General features: G+C 47.7%; 1 protein-coding gene across 17 annotated transcripts in view; it reads left to right on the top strand.

Moving 5' to 3' along the window:
- Positions 1-10,564, top strand: part of NCOR1 (nuclear receptor corepressor 1) — a 149,989-nt gene that overhangs the window by 135,551 nt on the left and 3,874 nt on the right. For 14 of the 17 annotated variants that reach the window (XM_057717049.1, XM_057717063.1, XM_057717065.1 and 11 more), the window contains 6 exons: positions 904-1,032; positions 1,425-1,585; positions 2,112-2,335; positions 4,876-5,022; positions 6,632-6,774; positions 10,276-10,329. In XM_057717049.1, coding sequence (XP_057573032.1) covers positions 904-1,032; positions 1,425-1,585; positions 2,112-2,335; positions 4,876-5,022; positions 6,632-6,774; positions 10,276-10,329 — 858 coding nt within the window. The remainder of the gene's footprint in view (positions 1-903; positions 1,033-1,424; positions 1,586-2,111; positions 2,336-4,875; positions 5,023-6,631; positions 6,775-10,275; positions 10,330-10,564) is intronic. The other 3 variants (XM_057717055.1, XM_057717062.1, XM_057717060.1) reach the window with 3 other exon arrangements.

Here is a 10,564-nt window from a genome sequence, read left to right as displayed (position 1 = left end):
TGGTAGCAGAGTTCATTCCCACCTTCTGCCTGTGTCCAGGACCCGTCATCGCCTGACCACGCTTGCTGATCCGTCCAGAGTCACACACCCTTTGGGCCTCTGGCCATTTCCTCAGATGCTTCAGTGCACCCGAAGGTGCACACAGCACTCTCGAGTCAGACGTTTCCTAAGCAGGAGATCACATCCCCCGACCCCCCATTCTCAGCTCTCAGGTCATGGCAGGACTGAAGAAGTGCTGGACCCTGCTGCATAGACCCTCCGTTTCCTGGGGAACCGCATCGTAGAGGGGCCCTTCCCTGGCATGTGCCTCTTCCCTTTCTGCCAACCCAAGGGAGTGACTCTGCTTCCCTGCAGATGTTCCTGCCATTTCTCTCTATCTTCACAGTGTAATGTGGTGCCAAAAACTGGAGCAGTTTTTGTCAGCAGTACTCAGTGACTTGAGAAAACCATTATGTGATGCTACTTAACCTACAGCTTTAAAGTCATCTTGGTAAAGAAGAGCTGACTGTCCCACAGAATGGAAATGATTGGAAACAGTGGACTGTTGAGATCTACTCTCTTGTTGGTTTAATCTCTGCTGATGAGTTTCCTGGTGATTTTCTTTTCCAGCCCCCAGGAGAAGGCCAAGCTCTGTTTCTATTCTGCCTCACCTAAAGGTCTTAGAGCCCACAGACTTTCAGGAAACTCCGCACCCTGCCAAGATTAGGAGCCTGAGGAAGCGCTTACTGACCTTTGACACCATGCATTGAGTTGGTTGCTTTTTTTCATTGACGATTGACCTGAGGTGCCATTGAATGTTTCTCAGAGTAAAAACTGAGAATATGCACATAGGTTTGAAGAGCTTGGACTTCCAAGACTTTTCATAGGATTAGTTTTAAAATAGATTCTTTTCTTTTCTTCAAGTATCTTCTCACCGGTATGAAACCCCTGGCGATGCCATTGAGGTGATAAGCCCCGCCAGCTCCCCCGCGCCGCCGCCCGAGAGGCTGCAGGCCTACCAGCCGGAGGTCATGAAGGCCAGCCAGGCAGAAAGTGGGTCTTCGGTGTTTTCACGCTCACGTCTCGTTGTCTGTCCAGGGCATGTTAAGAAGTAGCTCGTTTTGTTTGTTTTGTTTGAGAGTGAAATTGTATGAGTCTAGAAACATTTAAAACTGCTCTAACAGGAAACTGTTTGTGAGCCATGACTGAGGACTCTGTGTGTATTCTAGCGCTGTAGGTAACAGCTGATACTAGTTGTGTTTACCCACTTGTGCTTTCACATTTTATCCTGTGCTAATCTTCTGATTTCTCTCAGTGAATCTATATTTTTCCTTTAAAATTAAGATATGAATTCCCTTCCATGTGTTTCTGAGTTATGTTTCATCTTTGCTCATGAGTGAAAGGTGTGCCTGCCTGGAGTAAGATGTCTGTCTGTCCCCCTTTAGACGAGGCCCCCAGACAGTACGAAGGACCATTGCATCACTATCGGCCGCAGCAGGAGTCGCCCTCCCCGCAGCAGCCGCCGCCGCCCCCGTCTTCACAGGCCGAGGGGGTGGGGCAGGTGCCCAGGACACACCGGCTCATCACACTTGCTGACCACATCTGTGTAAGTGTCTCACTATTCTCGTTAGCTTTTTTTTTAAGATGCTGCAGAAGGCACATTTCACATAGAATCACAATAAAGCTGTCTAGATTTTATTTATTTATTTATTGGCTGCATTGGGTCTTCCTTGCTGCTTTGTGCATGGGTTTTCTCTGGTTGTAGAGAGCAGGGGCTACTCTTCGTTGTGGTGTGCAGGCTTCTCATTGCGGTGGCTTCTCTTGTTGCCGAGCACAGGCTCTAGGTGCACAAGCTTCAGTAGTTGTGGCACATGGGGCTCAATACTTGTGGCTCACAGGTTCTAGAGTGCAGGCTTAGTAGTTGTGGCGCACAGGCTTAGTGGCTTCTCGGCATGTGGGATCTTCCTGGACCAGGGATAGAACCCCGGACCAGGGCTCGAACCTGTGTTCCCTGCATTGGCAGGTAGATTCTTTACTACTGCGCCCCTAGGGAAGCTCTAGATTTTTTATGCTACACTTTTTTTTGCAGGTACTCAATAGACTTAACCAACTCCTCCTTTTCTCATTCACAGCAAATTATCACACAGGATTTTGCTAGAAATCAAGTGTCCTCGCAGCCTCCCCAGCAGCCTCCCGCTTCTACATTCCAAAATTCACCATCTGCTTTGGTGTCTACACCTGTGAGGACTAAAACATCAAACCGATACAGCCCAGAATCCCAGTCTCAGTCTGTTCACCATCAAAGACCAGGTTCAAGGGTCTCTCCAGAAAATCTTGTGGACAAATCCAGGGGAAGGTATGGTCTTTATTTTAAGCCATATGTAAATTTCCCAATAGTGAAACAATTTGACTATATCTCCAAATTAGGAGATTGATTTCTTTTACCTAAAGTTTCTTTACCTTCATCCCCTGGCAAGTAGAAACAAGGGTTTTCCTCTGTGTGTTACTGTTGGAACACCCACTGGACAGTGGTGCTGTATCTTTTTATTGTGTATTCACAAGCTGATTGCTCTGTTTGCGGGTTTGCAAGGACAGTTACGAAGAATGTGTGGTTTAGTGGTGACGTCAGGACACTTTGCCTGGTTCTTCAGAATCGTAAGAACGTTCATATGTTTGGGAAGCTGACGTTAAGTAATGAAAGTGAGGCCTCGAGAGGAAACTCGTTTATATGCAGGGCCACTTGGTAGAGAGCATGTCTTCTCCCCCAGTGCTTTGCACTTGGAATTTTAAAGAATGGATGCAAGGCTATTCGTTCAAGGTAGTAGACCAGGTGTGGGCACATTGTCAGTTGCTGTCGAGCAACATGAACATTCATAAAGTTCATGAAAATGCTGAGGGCGAGACTGGGGTGTCAGCGGGTCTACAAGTGTGCAAATATCTGGAAGATGCGCAGGGTGGAGGAACCGGAGCCGTGGAAGCCACACTTCAAGCTTGTAGCAGAGGTGGTTCTTCAGCCTGCCTGCCAGCCCCCCAAGTTAGCAGAGAACATAATGGAGGAAGAATAATGTATTTAAGAAGCTGAGTGCTGCTCATTTGGGAAAAATAGCAGCTTTATTGTGGGGTGTGTGCACACACAGCGGAGGGGACAGGGTAGCGTCCCTGCGCGCAGCCACTGCCCGGCTTCGGGAACAGCAGCACGGGGCTGCTTTGCTTCACTTCATCCCCACTTGCTCCACCCTCACTCAGATGGGTGGTGGTGAAGCGAATCTCAAATGACATAATCATTTCAAGAAGTTGGATGATCTTAAGTATAAGATGAGAACACATTTTCTTTTAACAAAAACAAAAACAAAGAAAAGAACTTCAGTTATGAAAGAACAGAAAGCTATAGCAGAGTCATTTCATGGTACATTCTGTTGATTGATTGATTGATTGATTGATTCGCTGCATTGGGTCTTCATTGCAGCACAGGCTTTCTCTAGTTGCAGCAAGTAGGGGCCACTCTTTGTTGCTGAGCATGGGCTGTAGGTGTGCGGGCTTCAGCAGTTGTGGCGCACAGGCTTAGTTGCTCTGTGGCACGTGGGATTCTCCCGGAATAGGGCTCAAACCCATGTCCCCTGCATTGGCAGGCAGATTCGTAACCACTGCGCCACCAGGGAAGTCCCCACAGTACATTCTTGATACAAACTGCTATGTAGATTTTGAGCAGATGGCATTTATGAAAAGAAAATCCATTTGACTTCTTCACTTGTAATTTCTACATCACCACACGTATACATTTGAATGAGGAATGTTATTACATTTCTTTCATTGGTTTTAGTCAGGTTACCTGGTTTTACAGTGTAAAATGTTTACAAAATCCATAACGTTGTAAAACACCATTAATTGATTTTTCAATCTATGAGCAAAACACAGAGGAGTTTTTCCTAGAGTTTTAGAATAGAATGTAAATGCTGTAAATCACATAAAAATGACTGTATATGCTGTGTTCAGTTACATTAGACAAACTAAAGATGAAAATAAAATGGGTGACCACGTAGAGAAGTAGTCAAGCTCTTCATCTTTCATGGAAGGAAACTGATAGATACTGTATCAAATTTTGATACATCAAGGAAGGTATCAGATTGATTGTTTAGATGATGTAGAGCTGGGAACCACCAAAGAACTAAAAGAAAAATGGCCAAAAGTGGCCACCTCTGAGAATTGGATGGGGTAGATTAGGGAAAGAAATGACAAATAATATATACATACATACGTACATATATACACACACACACACATATACAATTATACTTACCTATAATAGTGATAAAAGCAGATATTAAAGGTCACAGGTGGCTTTTAATATGTATAATCACTAAGGCAGAAACTTTTTTGGGCCCAAACAATGTTCATCTCGCATCATCCCTACAGCATGGTGTCCAGAGGGAAGACATTAAATTGCAGAGAACTGTTCAGCCTCACGTGGTGTAATGAAGCCTCTTCTGACTCACCTGACAGACTCCTCAGGTGTCAGTGTGGCACTCAAGTCCTTTATCTTTTAACTGAGTGGGGTAATACCTGGTAGGTCCTGGCTTGAAATTGGCAGTAAGACCCTGGAGGGCTCAGTGGAGAAGCTGGCCAGGGGCAGGAGAGGTCCGGTGCTGGGGCAGTGACCTCCCCACGGAGCCTGGGCTGCGGCCCGTCCCCGGCACTGTCTGTCGTGCAACTCCGTGTGCATGGATGAAGCGACAGTAACAGGCTTTTAAAAAATAACTAGGTACATAGCGAGTATCCAAGGCAGCTTTTTCCCGATATGTGTTTGGTCCTTGAAATGACTGACGTTAAGCAGGGGGTCTGTGTAGGGTGAGTGTAGGTGAGCCCTGGGGAGACAGTCCGATGTATTGTGTGTTCCAGCATCAGGCCTGGAAAGTCCCCAGAGAGGAGTCACGTCTCTTCAGAGCCGTACGAGCCCATCTCCCCACCCCAGGTTCCGGTCGTGCACGAGAAGCAGGACAGCGTGCTGCTGCTGGCCCAGCGTGGAGCCGAGCCCGCGGAGCAGAGGTGCCTGCGTGCGCGTGCGCGTGCGTGTGCTCGGTGCCTTTCGTTTTCCTCAAGTCAGCGCGCTTTTTTCTCTTCTGGGTCATATGTCAGGAGGCTCGTTTTGTCTCTGTTTTCCTAGTGCTCTAATGCTAGTGGATTTTAATAAACAATTGTACTATTGAAGAAGGTTAGAGAACACAATTGTTTGTCATCGTTCTTGAAGTGGAGTTCTTCTAGATCTTATTTTTAAAACCTTTTTGCCTGTGTGGTCGTTGAACCCGGCATGGTGTGCTGTGCGTGGAAAGGGGTCACAGTGAACACCTGGGCTGGGCTGCTCGAGTGTGTTTTCTTAGCGACTTCTAGCCCTAACCCAACCCTAGGGATCATTAGATTCTTCTTCCCGTGTGGTTTAGACCCCTTTGACTTGGCCCCTGTGTGGTCCATTTCCACCAGTGATTTGTCTGAAGCTGAAGTGGCCTCGAGCACTTGGTCACGAGCAGGGCACTGCGTTCCTCTGTGAGCAGGTTCACGCCCCTCACCCCGCCTCCTGTCACTCCACTCTGTGCCCTGAAGCCCCGCAGTCTGAACTCACTCTCTTTTCTTGGTGTGGAACACCCTCCCCTGATGCTCTCTTATTTGCTGGTGATCAAATAAAGTGAGAGGGAGTCCAGCTTTCGAGGAAGGTCTGTCTTACTGCAAGCCCTTCGTGCATTTCTTACAGTGTGTCGTAAGTTATTTATTTATTGTGTATACTCATAGGCAGCCAAACAGATGTTGGTCCCTTTCAGTGAAATGAGGAAGAAATCCATTTTTGGAAAGGGAATGATGTTGAATTTAATTATATGTTTACATGTTTTCCCCTAAGCTTGTGAGTTTTCTGAGGACAGAGACTGCATCTTAAGTTGTTTTTCTGTCACCTTCTTTGTCTTCCTTGAGTACAGTAGGTGTTCTCCTGTTTGAGTGATGAACCAGATTACATTATCAGCGCCTTTCCATACGTTCTCTGTTACAGTCTCTGGCACTAGTTAGACCCTGGGTATTCCTGAGCTAGTAGAGGAAACTTGTTTTCCTAAATGTGTTAGTATAGGAAGCTGCCAGTGAAATACGGAAGAGAGCCTGCATGTGAGACTCAGCTCACCTGGTCATAGGCTTGGAAATTCCAGGTTCTAACAAATAGGCAACTTTATTTCTACACTGAGCTGTTCTCTTCAAGTCTAAGTGTCTGTTGCTTAGGTGTGAGAGTTAGCTATTCTACAGGCAAGTGTGTTACAATTTTATTGTACTTCAGGGTAATTCTGCTGGTCACATAGTTCCCAGTTGACGTGGTAACCCTAGACAGATCAATGTCTGTGCTGTCCAGCAGACAGGATCGTGGGGAGTGTTTCTGGGTGTTCCCGTGAATGTCCATTCACTCTTTGTTAAGAATCTTGGTTCTAGAATATCTCCATTCCAGCCCTCATTTTCTGATGTCATCTTTGTGTCCTCACATGTGACGTGCTCCCTGGCTTTTGGTCACACACTGCTCCCTAGGCTGTCAGCACAGACTGATGGGGAGGGACTCCGGGACTGCACAAGCATGGGCGGGTGGGTAGGAGTACATGATGGTAACACACGTAACTGTCCCTAACAGGAACGATTCCCGCTCACCGGGGAGTATAAGCTACTTGCCTTCATTCTTCACCAAGCTTGAAAACACGTCACCCATGGTGAAGTCAAAGAAGCAGGAGATTTTTCGTAAGTTGAACTCCTCTGGTGGAGGTGACTCTGATATGGGTAAGTGGGATTTCTTTCATGAACCCCCAATAAAATATGCATTAATAACAGTATGGCCAGTGTTGCCGCGTGTGAGTGTGAGTTGAAGGCTCTTGCAGGCATCTGTCGAAGCACAGCGGACTCTGAAGTTCCTTCCCAAGTGTCTGTTGCACGAGAGGATGTCCTGTTAGGGAGCGGGCCCCTGCCTCTCTCTGCAGCTGTCCGTTTCCTCTTTGCACAAGCGCTGGCTCTAGGAAATCTGTTTCTTGTGTGGGCAGGCTTAGCCCTCCAGTGTTCCGTCTCCAGGCCTGCGTTTCCTTCCCATGGACCATCTCGCTGCCTGCTGACGGGCCGTGCCCGCCTGGCCTTTTGTCTGCAGACGCCCCCAGGTTCATCAGCCCCGTCAGGGGGCCTGGTTCTCAGCGTTCCTTCCATCCCAGGTGTTCTTCACTAAAAACATTTACTCAGCATAACCTTTCCGTAGGTTCTGAGTACTGTGGCAGGATCCATCCCAAATTCATCATTTTAAGGAGGTCTAAGATCATATTAGGGCTTTTGACACCTGTGTGCTGTTAAGTTCCAGGGCACTTTGTGTTGGTGCGAACACCCGGCCTCCTGTGCAGGCCTGTCGCTCACACCAAGGTGTGGGACAAGGCTGCCTGCGCTGGCTCTTCTCCCGCCCTGCCGGGGTGGTGCCAGCTCCACGTGCAGCACTGCTGGGCTCCCAGCCCTACACGCCACGCATTGGAATTATCTCCACTTTGTAGATGAGGAAGCTGAGATCGGGTTTAAAAACTGTTGCCAGTGACATAACTTCAGTGATGGGGCTGTGGTTCAGACTCAGGAATTCCAGCTCCGGAGTCTGCTCCCAGTCGTCCTGCACTCAGCATCCTCACCCAGGCCGCTAGCAAATGTCCACGGGGTAGAGCTCTGGGGCACCCCAGCCTTTCCTCGGGGCAGATAATGCAGGCGCCCCCGGAACTTTCCTTGCACGCTGCTTGCAGCACTCACGCCGTCACCCAGGATTACTCCTGGGCTTTCCTCCCAGGTGTATCCGGTGATGCAGAGGCTGTGTGGGTGTCGTGTGGGTGTCCTGTGGGATCCGGGCTGCCCACAGTCTGCTTTATGTCTGCACTGCCTGCTAGAAACTGCCAGGTGGAAGTGTGTGAATCTGGGACACTCTGTGATTAATAAAGGCTGGACGAGACGTCCCAGAGGAAAGAGGAGGAGCCCAGAGTCACGCGTTGTGTGTACAGTTATCCTAGTGCTTGATTAATAGATTCACTTTTAAAATGGCAACAAAATCATCTAAAAGAAATATTTTAGAATGCTGACCAGAGTTGCTCTCAGGCTTGTGGAAAATCTTTCTTCCCCTTCTTTGGTTAGAAATTCTTCTTGACAAAAATGCCATGAATTGAAGAAGCCTACTTTATGGTTTTCTTCTCTCTTCTAATGTTTTCTGTCATCCTTAGACAGTAGCTCAGTCTTCATGAACTTGATATTCATTTATTGAGCTGGGTCCTCTGTTGGGTGCTTTTAGAATGACAGATGGTCTCTACTCTGAAAATGTATAGTATCTAGCTTTAACAGAAGGTGAACTTTATTAATGTTGTAAGGCAAGTACTAACAAGACTTGCTGTATTCTGGGAGTTCTGATTGTGGAGAGGGACAGTTAAGGAACTCCACTAAGGAACCAGTGGGCTCATGGGACCCCAGGCACACTGGGTTCTCACCAGGAAGCAGAACTGAGAAACCCTAGCCCTCGGCAACCGAGATAGCTTCACATCAGCTCAGGGCTCCTGCCCAGGACACATCAGTGCCTTCACTCTGAGAAACTGTCATGCTTCCTTTATCTGACCTCTGCCGTTCTTGACATTAGCAACCCACTTCCTGCTTCTAGCTGTCTTTTCCTCGACTTCTTCAGCCATTTCGTACGTCTCCTCGGCAGCAAGGTCTTGCTTTGCCTGGCTCTTGCATGTTGCTTTTTTTGTTTTCTCCTCTCGCACTGGATTCTCTGTGGCGTTTCGTCCACTCTGGCCGTTTAAACTGTGCTGAAAACTCCCAGACTTATATCTGGAGTTCAGCTTTTTCTATGAAGCTCTACTAAAGATCTTTGCAGACCTCATTCCTTCTTGAATGTCTTACTGGCTGCTTAAATGCCTAAAAATGACTGACCGCCCCAGCTTTCCACACAGAGCCTCCATTCCTCCCCTTCCCACCACGTTTCCCCTGCAAGGCTCCACCAATCGCTCTTCCTCCTCCTGTCACGTGGTCTGCCTTTCCCTCATGTCCTCTCATAAGTCTTACACCGAGGCCCTAAAACGTCACCACCCATCACAGTCACCTGGAGTGCTTGTTCAAACATGGGTACGAGGCTGCAGGAATCTTGGAAACGGGCACATTAACTAAGCCCCCAGGTGATTCTGATCTGAGAGCCACAGGAGGTACTCCACCAACCTGTGAGCTCCACAGGTAAAGGAAGGGATGTGTTTCAAGCCCAGCATCTTAGTGTTACTGTTGGTTGAACGACAGGAAATTCTTTGCATGGCCATTTTTGATCAATAAGATCAGAATCAAAGATATTATTCAGCCACAGAAACCACTCAGTGAGAACTTGTGAAATGAGGGAGTCCTATTCCCCAGGTTCTTGTGGTGACTGCGAGGCTGCCTTACCACCTGGTGCTGTTTCACGTTCATTCACCAATTCCTGACCGTAGTGAGGAGCCTGTCGTGCATGGTCCCTGCTGTGTTGTCTTCTTGGAGCGTCCTCCCTCCCCCAGACAGTTTTCCACGATCACAGAAGTCTGTGTCTACACAGACGGGCCCCTTCCGGGTCTCACCCAAAATTGCACATTCTTCTCTGGGACCCCGCTTGTCTGGCCACCGACTTACTTCCTACATTCTTTCTCTTTCAAATTCTCAGCATCGAGTTGGAAGACATGATGAAAACCCCATTCGTGTTCTCAAGCTTCCTTGTGTTTCCGGAGCAGCGCTTTTACACGCGGCTCGCAGGGTGTCCTAGCTGCTGTCACTCAGACAGAGCAAGTGACAAAGTGCACAGTGAGCAGGAATGCACAGAACCAATAGCAGATCTCTGTCTCCTCCTGGGAATGAAAGAGTCGTTTCATTTCCCTGCGGCAGGGACACACGGTCGTGTTCATGCTGTTCACAGGGCATACCACCCCCCACCCTCCCTCCCCGATCTAATCTCAAACTCAGATACACGCAGGGGCTTCTGAGAGTCTCTGTCTCTTCCCTGGCAAGCCTGGCTTCCTGTTCTGTCCTTTCCTCCCTGGGCTATATTATAGGACTCCCGTTCTGATTCCTTATTTCCTGGTTTCTTATATTAAAAAAATAAAAAGTTATTTCTTTCACTTTATCTTCACAATGAGTGAAAAATACAGTTGAGATCATGGGAAATAAGGTTAATTTTATTGTAGGATTTTTTTTTCTTTGAGACTATCTCGTTCAATGTATGTGATTATCACATCTCAATTAACTTAAATGTTTGTTTAAATACAGCAGCTGCTCAGCCAGGAACTGAGATCTTTAATCTGCCAGCAGTCACCACCTCAGGTAAGATTCAGACGATGTCATCCACCAGTAGGAAGCTGGTACAGTAGCAGCCAGTCCAGCAAATCAGTACTGAGTGCCGACTGCATACAGGGCCCTGCTCCAGGAAAGCTCATCATTCAGTCGGGGAGGGAGGGAGTCAGTGGATTGAGATTCAGTAAGTATTTGTTGAAAAGGCAAGCGAAGAGAGTCAGAACTACGAAAGAGCTAAAAAGAGAAGAAAGCCGTTGAGTGACTC

This window comes from Hippopotamus amphibius, chromosome 17 (assembly GCF_030028045.1).
Source record: "Hippopotamus amphibius kiboko isolate mHipAmp2 chromosome 17, mHipAmp2.hap2, whole genome shotgun sequence".
NCBI lineage: Eukaryota > Metazoa > Chordata > Mammalia > Artiodactyla > Hippopotamidae > Hippopotamus > Hippopotamus amphibius.
The sequence above is the reverse complement of the archived record's forward strand: the minus strand, read 5'-3'. Positions and strand labels throughout refer to the sequence as shown.